At 42.5% G+C, this 15831-nt stretch overlaps 2 protein-coding genes across 2 annotated transcripts in view; both read right to left on the reverse strand.

The window, feature by feature from the left end:
• Positions 1-6846: 6846 nt before the first annotated feature.
• DNAAF5 (dynein axonemal assembly factor 5) overlaps positions 6847-15831 on the reverse strand; it is a 101951-nt gene continuing 92966 nt past the window's right edge. The window contains exon 13 of the mRNA XM_033963761.1: positions 6847-9731. Within this exon, the coding sequence (XP_033819652.1) occupies positions 9565-9731 (167 nt within the window). The 3' untranslated portion in view covers positions 6847-9564. The remainder of the gene's footprint in view (positions 9732-15831) is intronic.
• Positions 9755-15827, reverse strand: LOC117369327. Its single transcript, XM_033963763.1, has 2 exons — positions 13037-15827; positions 9755-12756 (listed from the first exon to the last, which is right to left on the reverse strand). The coding sequence occupies exons 1-2, from the start codon at positions 13791-13793 to the stop codon at positions 12596-12598; spliced, it is 918 nt and encodes a 305-aa protein (XP_033819654.1). The 5' UTR covers positions 13794-15827; the 3' UTR covers positions 9755-12595.

Below are 15831 nucleotides of genomic sequence, written 5' to 3' on the forward strand. Positions count from 1 at the left end.
AATATTTTTATCATATAGCATACAAAGAAAAGCAGAGAATGCTTGACTTTAAACCATCTTTCTTAATTCAACATCTTCAAAACGTTAATTGTTCAGTTCCATGCTGCTTTTAAGCCAATAATAAAAAAATTGAAAACAAACACCCCCTCCCCCAAAATAAAAAAAAAAAAATTCCAGGTCCTTAAACCTGGGCAACATTTATGAAGTGTTTAATGTGTTTATGGAGGGTTGTTGATACAGATATAGAAAAGGAGGTATTTAATAGAGCTTGGCAACCCACAGATCTTAAATTGTTAACTTCTGCAGGGCTCCAAGAAACTGAGGATCTGGAGTATGAGTAGCTATAGCAACACCACCATAGCTATATGAACTGCTAAGCTCTGTACATTGGACAGGAAATCTGAATTCCTTCTTCCAACAGGTCGATACATGGCATGTTGCTTAGCAACATCCCAAAGTTCATATTTTTTACCTGCCATTCTAGTGAGTAATTATCTTTGCTTTGCATCGCAGAAAGACAGGTTTTACTTCTCTGGCTGGGCTTCCCATAGAATGAAAGAAAGCCTTGAATATATAATCTGGGGAGCTCAGCCCTTTTAAGATGAAAGGGAACCTCAGGCAGGACCAATATTTAAAGTCTACAATTTAGCATGTGACAAAGTACAGGCAAAGCACTAATGGAAGCAGAAAATGATTTTCATGTGGCGAGTAAAGAAAAAGAACTATATAAGAATATCAATGGATTAACTTCTACAGTATATAATGATGAAGACTTTTAAAAGACAAAAAGGCAGTGTTAAACAGAGAAGAAAACAATAAGCTGGAAAAAAAAAATCTTAAAATCAAGTACAGTAAAATCTTGGATTGCAAGTAACTTGGTTTGCAAGTGTTTTGCAAGACAAGCAAAACATTTTATTAAATTTTAACTTGATATACAAGCAATGTCTTGCAATACAAGTACATACAGTATACATACATCACAACTGAGCCGATGGTTCTCTCTCTCTGACGCTGCAGGAGTGTAGTGACTGTTCTAAATGAGCGAGGTCTTGCAATACAAGCACATACGGTATATACACGTCACATCATCACAACTGAGCCGATGGTTTATCTCTCTCTGACGCTGCAGGAGTTTAGTGACTGTTCTAAATGAGCAAGGTCTTGCAATACGAGTACGTACAGTATTTTGTATTAAAGTTTTGGGATTGTGGAACGAATCATCATGAGTTTCCATTATTTCCTATTGGGAAATTCGCTTTGATATACAAGTGCTTTGGATTACAAGCATGCTTCTGGAACAAATTATGCTCATAAACCAAGGTTTTACTGTACAAGCATGGACTAACATCCAAACAAATAGAGGGTAATGGCCACCTCAAAAGGGTGGACAGAAGGTAGTCAATATGTCACTTAGGGTCCCTTTTACAAAGCTGCAGTAGCGAGTACCAGCACGGCAAATGCAATGCAGCCCATAGGAATTGAATGAACTGCGTCACATTTGGCGCATGGGAATCGCTACTGTGGTTTTGTAAACGGAGCTCTTAACCTTTCCACAATGTGTTCAAAACCTGTATGGGATTAAATAATAAAGCATGCATTTTTTTGCATAATCAAATCAATCAGAAATTCTGTATTATAATGGAGATGTAAGATCAAACAAAATGCATAAAATAAAATACAAATAAACAAATTTTTGATTACCCATTTCAGGATAAATTCTATATATGGCACACAAAATTGGAAAAATGCATAGCAGTATTTATAAACCATGCCTAACGTTAAGTGCAGTTTATAGAATACTGTACACACAGTACTGACCCCATGACTAATGACCATTTGTGCACGACTAAAACCTAGTATAAATGCCTGCAGCTAAATTCTTATTTTGGCCTTATTCTACAACAGTGTGTGTAATTTTTAATTGCTTGTTAGTGAGCAATTATCGGTATCCAATTGGCTTGTTAAATAATTAAGTTGTACATGCAATTTGGCTGAATGGCCAAATTTACACAACTCAACTTTAGTCACCATATATAGTAGAATCCTTGGGTACATGCTTTTTTTTTCCCCAAAATCATTTTTATTGAAACTCGGGTATGTGCTTTTAGAGAAAAAAAAAGGGACTTCACACACAAAATGTATTCTGGCTTTGTTTTCTTTCAATAAATCTCTATCTAAAATTAACAACATAATTGGAGTCTAGGGGTCATAAGTTTCTTTGTTGCCTCATTCTTTATTAAATGAAGAGCTAAATTTCAGTTAGTCACACTTTTTTTTTCTTATCCAAAGTCACAGACCCTCTGAAATCTATCTATGAACCCCCATGTTAAAAACCCCTGCTCTAAAATCATGTCACACAGATTCAGGCATTCTCAGTCCTCAGGACATACCCAGTCAGGCAGGTGTTCAAGATACCCACAACAAATATGTACGAGATAAATTTGCATGCACTGCCTCTATTGTGGGTATCCTAAAACCTGTCTAGGTGTGTCCCAAGGACTGGGTTGAGAAATCACTGCATTTGAGGTTTATTTTATTACTGTACTTGTAACCCTTTGGTTTGAAATCTTTGGCTGAGTTGCAGAGTTTTTTAGTACTGTAATTTCAATTAAACAGGTGGTGTGATGAACAAGCCTGAGGTGAATCACTCAAGAGTCAAGGCTTGATTTACCGTCTTTTTGAAGAAATTCATCCAAAGTGGTATACAGCAAGAATAAGCTGAACATAGGTAATAAACAATTACAGCAGTAAAGATACACAACTCACATTGCACATTATAGTATTGACCTCCTCTGGGGATTGTCAAAGTTGTACTGTACGGTAGAGACATGGCATCTAGTTCCTTGCAGTCTACTTCAACTTTTTCAAGTTCATAGTATACTTTAGATTTTCAGAAATGTAAGTGATGCATTACCCACTGCAGAGGAAGTAGTGTGGACCTTGAGGATGCAAATGTCCAAAAGAAAAACCAGGGCCTCATTGAAAAAACAGTTTAGGAGGTGCTTTGAGTGCTGCAAAAAGCAGACACCTCTCGATGTCTTACATTCTCTGTCTGATTGTCTCACTTAGGACCTCATGCTGAATTTAAGCAGGAGACAAGAGTATGATTAAAGGAGCTACTGCCTGTTTAAGAGCCCCTGCTGATGTCTCTTGTTCTGAGGTGCTGAGTAGGGCCATGCATTCACAAGTGCCCATTTGATTCATTTGCATATGTAAAAAAAAGTACACACAAATCACTTGTAAGTATGTATAGTTATGAAATACCGTGCATGCAATTGATACATGTATTTTTAAGTTCTTGTGCACATTGTGGCTCCAATTATACAGTATATAGGTCACCTAAAAAAAACCAACACCGAGTACAGTGCTAAACACAATTTATAAAAGTTAGGTGCACTGTGTAGAATCACACTTAGTGCTGCCTAAGTGGCATTAGGCGTTGCTAGGTGTCCTTTTAGACGCACCATATTTATGTCAGAGTTTTCTTGGCCTAAATGCATGTGCTTAGGTTAGGTGCCTAAGGGCTAGATTCACTAAAGCCCCCTTACCTGTCCGATCCAGTTCCAAGTCTTGCTGGGCGACCCATTCACTAAAGGCTCCCCATGCAAATGACCTAATCGGAAACACACCCACAAGCGATCCCTAGGATCGCTGAAGACCGATTGCGATGCATGCACAGACCATCATTGATGGCTGTATATGCAATCCACACATGCGCCGCTCTCCTGCACCAGCGAGGTCAAAACAAAGGGGGAGGGGTGGCAGGCAAAAGCAGACATGGTTGAGGGCAGAGCCGGGCCCGATCTCGTCTCCCGACAGGACTCGCTGCAGCCTCTTTTTAAAAGCCGAGGGGGGACACTGCCAGACCACGGAACAGAACACGAAACCCGCCCCGACTCTCCTGCTCTCTGCTGCCCTTCCCCACAGTGCGAGCCTGTGGTTTTAAAAAGGGGGGCTGCACCGCAGGGAAGGGCGGCAGAGAGCAGGAGAGTCGGGGCGGCACTTTTGCCCACAGACGCAAAGGTTTAGCGGATGGCGAGGCAGGCTTTATGCTTGAACACACGAGGCAGGCAGGACGGCAAAGAGTAGGGATTTTTCAGGGCTGGTATTTCAGGGCGGGAGAGAGCAGGAAAGGAGTGAGCAACTGGTCATCAGTCGCTTGGTTTTGGATTGGCCAGCCCAGTCGGTGTGCCTGAAAAATGTTAGTGAATCGCTGCCTTCCAAGATTTCCATGCCATTTCCCTCATTTGCATGTGCAGATCAGGTGCAGACAAATCGGCCAGAAGGTTAGTGAATCAGGTCAGGGTTGCAAACCGATCAGTACACGATCGGTTTGCTTAGTGAATCTAGCCCTAAGTAAAGAAAACAGAAACCTAACTGCAAAATACACCCACTTTGCTTTGGACTAGGCGCCCACCACCTTGTGCTAGGCATTTACCAAGTTAAGTGCCTATATTTCAATTAACTCTGAAGTGTCATTTGCCAATTATCAGTGTCAATTAAGCCCATCAATCATTAGGCACCTACATTAGTTAGACATGCAGAGATAGGCACCTAACTAGGCACACTTTATAGAACTTTTTGTGTGCATTTGCCTAAAAAAATTAATGGGCCAAATGAATATGAACAGCTGCCTAAAAATTGGGAAAAAAATCATTTTAAATAATGGCAAACCAAACTTTTCTTATCTTTTTGATCATGCATAAAGCACAGTTACTCACCGTAACAGGCGTTATTCCAGGGACAGCAGGCAGATATTCTCACATATGGGTGACGTCATCCACAGAGCCCGATGCGGACAGCTGCAAAAGCATTTTGCTTTAAGAACTTTAGAAAGTTTGCAACTGACCGCACCGTGAATGCTCGAGTGCCTTCCTGCCCAACGCAGGGCGCGTGTCTCCTCAGTTTAGATAGCCAGCTAAGAAACCAACCAAGGGAGGTGGGTGGGTTGTGAGAATATCTGCCTGCTGTCCTTGCAAAACACCTGTTATAGTAACTGTGCTTTATCCCAGGACAAGCAGGCAGTATATTCTCATGTATGGGTGACCTCCAAGCTAACCAGAATGGGATGGTGAGAATATTGGCCTTGTAGAAAAGTAAATTAAGAATATTGAGATGCCGAAAGGCAAAAGTTCCAGACAATAACGAAAGGTGAAAAATATGAACCAAGGAGAGAAAGAGCAGCTTCATCTATTCAGACAATTGAAATAGATTAAGAAAAAAATACTGAAGCTGCTAAACTCAAACCGTTGAAGGGATGGGACTCAACTATCTAAGTGCAGCCAAGCCTGAATATAACAAAAATAGATTCAACTGGTTGGGTATGAACTCCCTGGAAACAGGATGCCACAGCTTGCCAATGTTGAAAGAGACAAAAAGTTATAGAGATGATCAGTATGATACAGTCTTCTGCAAAGAAACAGCTAATGCTCACTTGCAATCTATAGTAGGGAGAGTCGATTCTCCTAGATGAGAATGAGACTTGGAAAAATATTGGTAGCACAATCGATTGATTGGAATAGAGTCAGTGATAATGTATGAAAATAAGTTTGTCTTTAGTGAGTCCACTCAGCTCCCATGCAAGAAGTTTCACAAAACGAACACCGTCCACAAGGGAGAATGATTGCCCTGAACCTGGGGCCAATCTTAGGGTGTAGCATGCCAACAGGTATTTATTGCTCATTCAAAGAAACAAGGAATCATCTCCTAATCATATTTGTGTTGTCTCATTCCACCCAGTCTTTCAGGGTAGCTCAAAGCATACGTACCCACTGGCTTGTCCTTCAGCTTCATTCAATTTTTAAAGATAACCCATGTATTGCATTTTCTAGAGGAAAGAATTTATCTGAACATTTGGTATCTTCTGACTTTGGTTATACCCCTCGTCTCCCCCAGGCTCAGGGCAATCATTCTCCTTGTGGACAGTGTTTGTTTTGTGAAACTTCTTGCATGGGAGCTAAGTGGACTCACCCTGGCACCGGCAGGTCTTATAAACCTCATTCTAAAACATCTTGCAACTCCACTGGTGTGATCTATGTAATTTCCTTACCTTGTGGATTGATATATGTGGGGTGCACCTCCCAGGCCATTAGGACGAGATTGACAGAACATCATAAAACAGCCAAACACACAGCTCCTATGATCTCTCATAACATTAAACAGCGTCACATATTTTCTGATCTTAAATGGTGCGTTTTAGAACAAATATCCCCCTCTTTTAATGGTGACAAAGTGTCTTACCTACTAAAGAGAGAAAACGTCTGGATTTTTCACCTTAAAGTTTTTTCTCCCATTAGCCTGAATGAGAATGTAGATAAATGTTTTTCTGCTTAATTAAATTTGGTCTTCTTTTTTATTCATACATTTCAATACAACAATACATTTATCATCATTATTTTTTTGATTCCGTTGTGGTGATGTCATCACACCTGTGAATTCTTTCATCGTCTCTAAAAGCTCCAGTCGCCTTTGCTCCAGCCACTAAGTTAGGCGTTATTTTGCCACATGTTGGAGTCTGTTATTCAAAAAGACTTTCTTGAGATATATTTCCAACTGGGATCTAATTGCATGTTTCAGCTCCTGAAGAAGTTAGCAAAACGGAACTCTGTCGAGCCGAGACATTCATTTGACTCAGATAAGTTCATTTAAAGGACTAGTGGTATCGTGATCTGCAATGTGAATTTTTAATGAAATGCTCTCTTTTTTACATGATAAGTTTAATGAATGGATTGAATGAATTGTGAACTGTATTATATGAGGGGATGTATTCATGAATTTATCTATATATGAACTTTGAAATCAGAGCTGAGAGATTCATCTGACTCGGAGAAGTTTTTGAAAGGACTAAACACGATCACGTTCCAGAATGGTCATCATGTGTTGGATCTATCCATGAACTTTGAATGAAATTGTGAAAAAAATTCTTTCCTATCCCCTCGTCATCATATTTTATGAGATAAGTCATACAAAGGGATTACATGAATTATGACTTATATTTATAAGTTGGGATGTACTCATGAAGTTATTTATTTATGGATTTTGAATGAAAACATACATATTTTTCTTCACTTTTTGCACTTTAAATATCAATTTTAACTATATAATTTTTACTTGCATCTTTGCACTGGCACTTTGATAATTTTGCTAGTAGTTTTAAGAACGGGCTTTTTTAGCTGTTTTTTTGTCCCTCTATTTTTCTCTCAAAGTTTTCCGCTAATGTTTTGTTTAAACCTTATGATTAACATCGAGATCATACGATATATGGGGCAGAACTTATTTATGTTTTATTTAAACCTGGTGCTTGTCATCTATGAGTTTCCTGCCCGGGGCCATGAAAGTTACCCACATTTAATCCAGGCCCGTACTGAGGTGTCTCATTTATTATTCTCTCATTATTTATCTTATTAGTATTATTATTGCTTTATTTACACATTAGTGAATTCCTCTGAGAGTTCCATACAGGGCTCTACCAATCTTTTTGTGTTTGATTGGATTACATTTTTGGTAGTTTTTCTACAGTTTTTTTTATTGCCTTTTGCTTCATAATCACCATCTTGGCAACCATTATATTTTAATCAACATATTATGACAGATACAGAAATATGTTGTAAATATAAACTTTTTTTTATTTAATAAAAGACTCCATTCTTAACCAAGTTAAATTATTGAAAATTTAAAAATGGATGTGCTAAATTTCATTGTCATCTTAAGAAAGATGTATTATTTCATGTGTACAATGTTTTATTTCAGAGAAAAATTAAAGCACAAACAGTACCTGAAATAAGGTCTTGAAGTTGCCACACCCTTCTGTAGTTTGCACATTCTGCCATCTAAAAATGACTATTTAAAATGCATCAAAGTAAGAGTTTGTTTCACTGATCTACAGTACAGAACCTACTTTCAAAATGAAAAAATTTTAAAGAAACCAAGGAGTCCTTTTACTAAGTTGCACTATATAGTGGCCTAAGGTATCAGTAATGAGGGGCTTTCTCATGCGCTGAAGCCACCTTTAGCACTGCTATAAAATGGCTGCATTTTCTATCCCTCCTCCCCATTAATGGTCATGTGCTAATTTTCCATTTAGTATGTAGCCATTAGCGTACTAGCCCTTACTGACACCTACCATATATACTTGAATATAAACTGACCTGAATATAAACTGAGGTGACCTTTTCCCCCCAAAAGGGGACGGGAGTGGAGGGAGGGAAGATTGACTCCAGTATTAATACAAGGTAAGATAACTGAGTCATCGTGGTGCACCATTTACTAAGACTAGAAGTCCTTGTAAGTCTTAACACATTTATTAACTGCTGTCCTTCCCTGTTCTCTCCCAATGCTGCTGTCTTTTCCTTCCCCCAAGACTGGCACTTCTGTCCTTTACTCCCCCCTCTTCGATGACCAGAACTAGTGTCCTTCCCTTCCATGTTTCCAGCTGACCATCTGTGCTACTTTTTCCCACCACCATGACCATCGCTGTGCTGCTGTCCCCCTCCCCCACAAGATGACAAGCACTTTTGTTCTCCACCACACCCCCATGACTGCCGCTAGTGTCTTCCTCTGGATAATCACTGGTGTGCTGCTGCCCCTCCCTCTGCTTCCACCACCACACCTGATGACCAGTGCTAGTGTCCTAATCTGTCCCTCCCCCTCCCCGATGACCATCAGCACTCTGTCCCTCCTTCCACAACCCCTCCCCCAAGATGAGTGATACACCAGGACATGCCCCCTCCCACCTCCTGACTGACATCGCACTTGCCTGTGCTGAACAAGCCAGTGTAGGGCCTTGAGCTTTTGTGCATACTCGAGGCCTGCCGGCTCCCACTGGCTCTGAAACTCTCAAAGAGTGCAGGAGCCAGCAGGCTTTGAGAATTGCTGGCAGCTTGTTCAGCTCAGGTAAGTGCTATGTCGGTGGTGGTGGGAGGGGGGTGAGTCTGGGACAGCAGCATACAGGTAAGTACGATGCCATTTGCAGGGGGTAGGACAGCAGCGTGCCAGTCATTGGGGGAGGGGGGACCTCAAATATAAACAGAGACCTCCATTTTTAAGCCCCCAAATCTCGATTTATATTCAAGTATATATGGCACTTACTAGTGCTAACTGATTAGCCTTGGGCAGGCCTACTCTCTGCTCCCATACATGCCCCAAATGCAAAAAAATATTTCTATTTTACCACTTGAGTAGCATGTACCAAACAGAAAACTACCAAGGGATGTCCAAGTGGATTTTAAAATTTGTCATTACACCTGAAGAATGAAGGGGGAAGATGACATCTAATCTGAAGTCGTGTGAAAGCACATGTTCATCACAAAAAAAAAAAAATCCAAAACAGAGCAACTGCTAACTAAAAGGAATATGATTTTGAATGTTTATGAAACAGATTGCAGAACAAACAGGTGAAAAGTTCTAGGGTGACTTTTTTTGTTGTAGTTATCGCTTTTCCTTTTGTGGATGGTCTTCTATACATAATTTCTTTTTTTAAACCTGTACTGGTTACTCACAAGATAACCTTAAGCACAGATCTGAGTCAAACAAGAAATGGTCTGTTACTGATGTCGTTCTACCACTTTAGGTCCCTGATGCCACAAGGATATCAGCATCTCTTTTGTCCTTTGCTGATTTAATATGTTGCAAAAGCTGTTCACAGTAAACTGGAGTTCGATGCTTGTGTATGACTGTCTGAATTTCCTTCTCCAACAAGGATGGATACATAGAACTTCCTTCCTTTAATGTTTCTGTAAAACAAAATCAAGCCATTTACTCAGACTGGGCTCTTGAAACACTTATTTAAACTAAATAAAAGTTAATGAAAACTCGAGATTAGAGGTGAACAACCCACCGGTCAAGACTCGGATGTCTTTTGCACTAGTAGAGGATGTTAAGATAGCAGAGCACATACAGCGTCAGTGGAGGCAGGTATACATAAGATACTGTCTAAACTTTTAGATCGTTGCTTGCAGTCCGCTTGATTTTTGGACTGCAAAAGTTTGACCATGTGAGCCCTTTTTATCAACGGCTGCACTGGCTGCCTTTTGAGGCAAGAATTCTGTTTAAATTTGGTTGTATCTGTTTTAAGGCAATATTTGGTTTAGCTCCTGATTATCTCTCCTCCCAGTTTAAATTGTATAACTCCAATAGGAATACTCAAAATAACAGTATGTTTATGTTTCCATCTTTATAATCTGTTCAATATGAGATTCCTTGAAGGATGTTTGCTTTCCAGGCAGGGAAGATGAACTCCTGGTTGACCGCTCAGAACTTACGGTAGGGTGCTATATAAGAATAAAGTTTATTATTATGCTGCTTTACAGTCTAAAATGGAACTTGCATCCTCAGATAGGTGACTTTGGCGTAGAATGAAGAAAGGTTCTTTGATGCATCTTTTTCTCACATAAGATCAAAAGGAGCATACCGATAGTCAGACATGGAAGCAGCTACTGGTGATTTGGTGGGGGGCAGGGGAAAGGCATTACTGTTGGGAAATCTTTTTAGCTGAGAAGCCCAACCATGTAGGATGAGACACTTTGAATTAGCTCTTTAGTGGCATGGAAATGTGTTGCCCCTGCAACAGATGGCCAAAGAATCACTAGCACTCTCCTATGGTAAGATAGGATTTTTACAGCTAGAAAGGTTGAGGGTAGTGGGTACAGAGTGCAAAGTAGGTGAAGGACATGACTTTTTACTCATAGGCTTCAAAGAGGAGGGTGAATGGTAAATTGGTCATGAAGTTTGGGGGGGGAGGTGGAGAAGAAGATTCAGTGGAGAGGGACCTTATCATATTGTGATTTTTTTCCTTCTTTTTAGACACAAGTTGAGTTTTTCTTATTATCAAGTTGTAATGTGACTCTTAGTGATGTGTTATGGAAATTGTAGAGCTGATTCCCTGATGCTGTAAAAATAAAAGAGCACCATTAAAAAACACCCAGATCAGACTTTAAAACAGTTATTTGAAAAGAAAGATCCCCCCATTCAGCCACATGGTGCGAGCTAAATCCAAATCTTATTTACTGCTGGCCAAATATACTCAAGTGAAGGACTTTGGTTCCCTCTGCTGTTGTTACCAGGAACTGCTCAATGTAACGCTTGAGTCCTTCATAAAAGTCCGTCTGTCATATACAGTATATACGTGCATAGGTTATCAAGTTTTATACCCTATATAATTTCTACTATTAAGCAGTTAGTGCAGAATTTACTTTTCATTTATTTGGGAATGACCCTTAACAACAGTATCTTGTATTTGTACAGACAATTTTGAGGCTTTTGGGTGTAAAGTGCAAAGTAACTTTTCAAGATCTGTAAACAACAAAGATGTCATTCTAAGTGAGCTCCTCACAGGCAATAACTAATAACCGACCCCTGGCTCAAAAACAATGAAAGAGCCCCACTAGGCATGCTTTGCCCATTGGGGTATCAAGCCCTAGCTTTGCCCATCGGGGTATCAAAGCTCACACACAGAGGAGGAAGTGTAGCTACTATCAGTAAATCCAAACTCAATCCAAGATTAAATAGATGTCACTAGAATGCCTCATCTTCAAGAGGTCACAACAGAGATCTCACCATCGCCCCGATATACAAAGCTTCCCATTCTCCAATGGCCATCTTAGATGACTTATTTTTCATCCTTAGCAAAATGGTCATCACCTACAACCAGATCATCATACTAGAAGACTTCAACTTAAACTATCCAAACAAGACAGGAACCCCAGCTGACTCATCACATCACTCTCTGACTTTGGCTTCCAACAAATAGTCCCCTCACCAACACACTTTGAAGGCTACATCCTAGACCTCATCTTTATCCAGAAAGAGACCACTCATCACAGAGACTCCTAACTGCTCCATCAAACCAGTTCCCTGGTCTGACCACCATCTGGTCATATTCAACCACACCTACTAAATTAAACAACCACCAACCAGAAAGCAAACCAAACTCAAGAAATCAACCAGTTGTCCAGCTAGGGATGAACCAGAATGACTTCTTTGTGCAACGCTGCCGCAGCGACCACCATAACCTTGGTGTACGTCCGTGGTGCCATGGCCAGACCAAAGGGAAGCACACATTGATAGTGGTGCCCCAAGATCGCAAAGCGCAGGAAACAATGATGGGAGGCCCGAATTGGAATATGCAAGTAGGCTTCCTTCAGATCGAGAGGTTAGATACTCCCCTGGCTGAACTGCTAGAATCACAAACCGCAGAGTTTCAATGTGGAAGAGCCATGTTGACACCTTTCAAATCTAAGATGGGCTGAAAAGTCCCTTCTTTCTTTGAAACCACAAAGTAAATTGAGTACCAGCCTGAGCCGCACTCTGGAGGGGGGGACTGGGACTACCGCTTTGAGATCTAACAATCTTTGAAGAGTCTGGTGAAAGGCCTGCTGCTTCCACGTCACCTGCGAGGGAGAAGCAAGAAAATGATCTGGCAAGGAACGGGCTAACTCCAGAGCAAAATTGTCCCGAATCACCTCAAGAACCTACTGATCTGACATGATCTCTGCCCACTTTGGATAAAAGTCACACAGCCGGGCACCCACCAGAACCAAGCTGGGTGCCGGTAAGGAGTCATTGGGCAGGACGGGCTGCAGGGGACCCGGCAGGGGCACTACCCGCCCCAGGCGAGCCCCTCGAAAGGACTGCATGTGCTGGAAGAACCGACCTCTGGATAGCCCAGGGGGCTGAAAGGAAGTGGCCCTCGACCAGGGCAGAAACGGCGGAAATCACGCCCACAAGCAGCACCACCCTGAGGCAGCAGCCTAGGCCTATCTAATCTAATCTAATCTAATCTAAATCTTGGGTTTATATACCGCATCATCTCCGCAGATGGAGCTCGACACGGTTTACATGGTTAGGGAAGGAACGGAACTCCAGTGGAATTATATAAGTATGAGAGAAGAGAGGTTGGTGTGAGAGTGCCAGGAGCGGGACGGGGTTACGTTCTGGAGAAGAGCCAGGTCTTCAGATGCTTACGGAATGGTAGAAGGGGGCTCAAATTGCGGAGAGGGGAAGGGAGACTGTTCCAGAGCTGAGTGATTCTGAAAGGGATCTTCAGGCAAACGAGGCACTTTATAATCAGTTAAGGTCTGAACCAACTTGTCCAAGTCCTCACCAACAAGACAGACCCCTTTAAAGGGAAACTTTGTCCACTTAGCTTTGGACACCGTATCCGCCAACCAAGTGCGAAGCCACAAGGTACAGCGTGCTGCTACTCCAAAAGCCTTTGACTTGGCAGAAGCTCGTAAGAGGTTATACATGGCATCTGAGAGATGAGAAGCACCCATCTCAATTTTGGCAACTTCCTGCTCCACTAGTTCCCAATTATCAGACTCAAGGTCAAGAACGCGCTCGGCCCAGCAAACACACATCCGAGCCACCAGCCCGCCACACATCGCCACCTGGACAGCCAGAGCTGTCACATCAAAACTCTGTTTAAGGAGGGACTCCAACTTACGCTTCTCAGGGTCCTTCAAGGCAGCACCGCCTTCAACAGGCACAGTATGCCGCTTTGAGATGACCGAGACCACCGCGTCCACAACCGGCAACTTCAGAGTGTCCCTATCCTCTTCTGGGATGGGATGGGATAAAGGCAGGCCATGGAGTGTGAGAAGTGAAAAGGCGCCTTCGGAACCTGCCACTGTGCGAGCATATCCCGAATATCCTGATGCAGAACAGAGCCCCTGAAGCAAGGGGTCCACCGAATGTGGGGGTTCCAACACGGTATCCTCAAATTTCAATACAGAGGAGACCTGAAAAATTAGCTCATGAAGCTCATCCTGCTGAACAATGCGCACCAGAAGACGCATCTTCGCCAGCAGGTGGGTGCTCAAACCCACCACTGGCAGAATCTGACCCCCCCCAAGAGAATCCTGGAAATCTCCCCAAGGGCCAGGTCCTCATCAATCACATCTTGCTCTCTTGACAAAAATCCTCATCCCAAGAGACCCTTGGCAGCTTGGACGAGGAGTAGAAGGGGGCAAAACCACCTCTGTCTGGGGCTGAACCAGAGAAGATGTCAAGGGCAAATCCCCCCCTCCCAAAGGTCTCCGGATTGGAAACTGAACCTCCAGCCGCCAGCACATAAGCTCTGCAAAGTGCCAACATGAATTCAGGGGGAAACAACCCCCCCCCCCCGGTGGCCTCAAGGGACTCCCTGCCACAGCAGGGGGATCCAGCAACACCTTGCCCCTGTTTATCCAATACAGGGGGAAGGTCACCTGAGGATACACAGATAATGGAGATGTTTCCCGCCAAAATCTGGCCTGAAACTGCCAAAATCGGAGCTCCAGAGGCCTGCAGCATCTGAGAAGCCTGGGACTTTCCTGCCACTAAGGCCGAGGAGCCAACTGATGCGGTAAGGGAATCCCCAGCCACCCCGGTGGTATGGGAATCCTTTTTACCCGTCGGTGGCTGGGGAACCCCCCTCATGGCTGTTGGGGGAAGCCTGGGCTTCCCCACGATCTGAAGCCGACTCGCAAGGTACATGCGGTGGAGTTCAGCACCTGATGCCGACGAGGCTCCCCCACCGCTCCGGCCTATACAACACTTGCACAGGCCAGCCACGAGTACCTCACGTCTGGAGCACTTTTTCCCCTTTCAAAGTACTCACTGTGCTGCAAACCGCCCTGGCTATAAAAGAAGTGCCAGTTAGTTGAGAAAAACAGAGAAAATAGCCATATTAAAGGGAAAGGAACCCTTTTGACCAGCACAGCCTCAGGATTTTTTTTTTTCGCTCAGAACAGACGCCACGGCTCTCAAAGCTGGAAGCCTGATCAACCACGGGGTCCAGGCTGCTGGCTGAGGCACCTCTACAAAAATGTGGGGAGGTGGAGGGAGGGACCCAGCATGAGACCCACCGGGTTTAACACTCCTGAGGTCAGACGGATCCCCAAACAGGACCTGTTCAGGCTCCGTCCGGCAAAGGGGGAACCCAGGAGTCTGAAACTAATTCCAACAGCCTTAAGTGGGGAGCCAAATTAGTCTTACCACACTGCTGGAGACTGAGAAAGACTGGATTGGTAGAGGGGAGCCTCTCCTAATATACAAGTTTTCATCTCAGTCTCCACCTGCTGGTCACAGTGAGGTATAACCCATCCGTAAAGACTATACCGGTCTACCAGGTGAAGTACATAAAATTTATTGTTGAAATTCAAAGCTGTTGCTGAGAAAATGGCAAAAAAAACTCTAGGGACTTACTCTTTTTGGCCCCACCTTATGTTTTGACATGCAAGTGCATTTTAGAGATTGCTGAAGGTCCACTTGAATCAAGACATTGTTTTACCTGGTATGTAGCTTAACTCTGTTGAGCAAGATCGTTCTGCTCCATTTGGACTTTCAGCTTGGCCAGAACTAGCTTATACTGAGTGTCCCAACATTTTTCCCATATTTTAACCCTCCCCCATAGTGGTCCAGCCATCATGACAACAGGCTGAGAGGCAAAAGAATGCTCTTAGCTGGGAAGTAGGTGTCACAGTTACTCGATACTCCCCCACCCTGGAGAATACTATATCTACAGTAGTAGCAATCATTCTTTAGGACTTACATTCATTAGCAATCATTCTTTAGGACTCTACAGTGTGTTCCACCTTTGCAAGTCCAGGAGAAGGTCACTTGAAAAGGTATTTCTGCATGTAAAACAGTATTTTATGTGCAGAATTAGCCTTTTTATTAAAAAAAAACAAAAAAAAACCTGCCTGAACTGTATGTGCACATGTTTATCTGACTGGAGGGAGAAATGAGTTAACATTATGCACATAAAACAACCTGGAATTTAAAGGGTATAGGTGCTTTATGGAGTAGAAAACTGATCTTAAAAGTAGTAGAGAAATAAACGTTTTTTCACTG

The sequence above is a fragment of the Geotrypetes seraphini genome, chromosome 11 (assembly GCF_902459505.1).
Source record: "Geotrypetes seraphini chromosome 11, aGeoSer1.1, whole genome shotgun sequence".
Classification (NCBI taxonomy): Eukaryota; Metazoa; Chordata; class Amphibia; order Gymnophiona; family Dermophiidae; genus Geotrypetes; species Geotrypetes seraphini.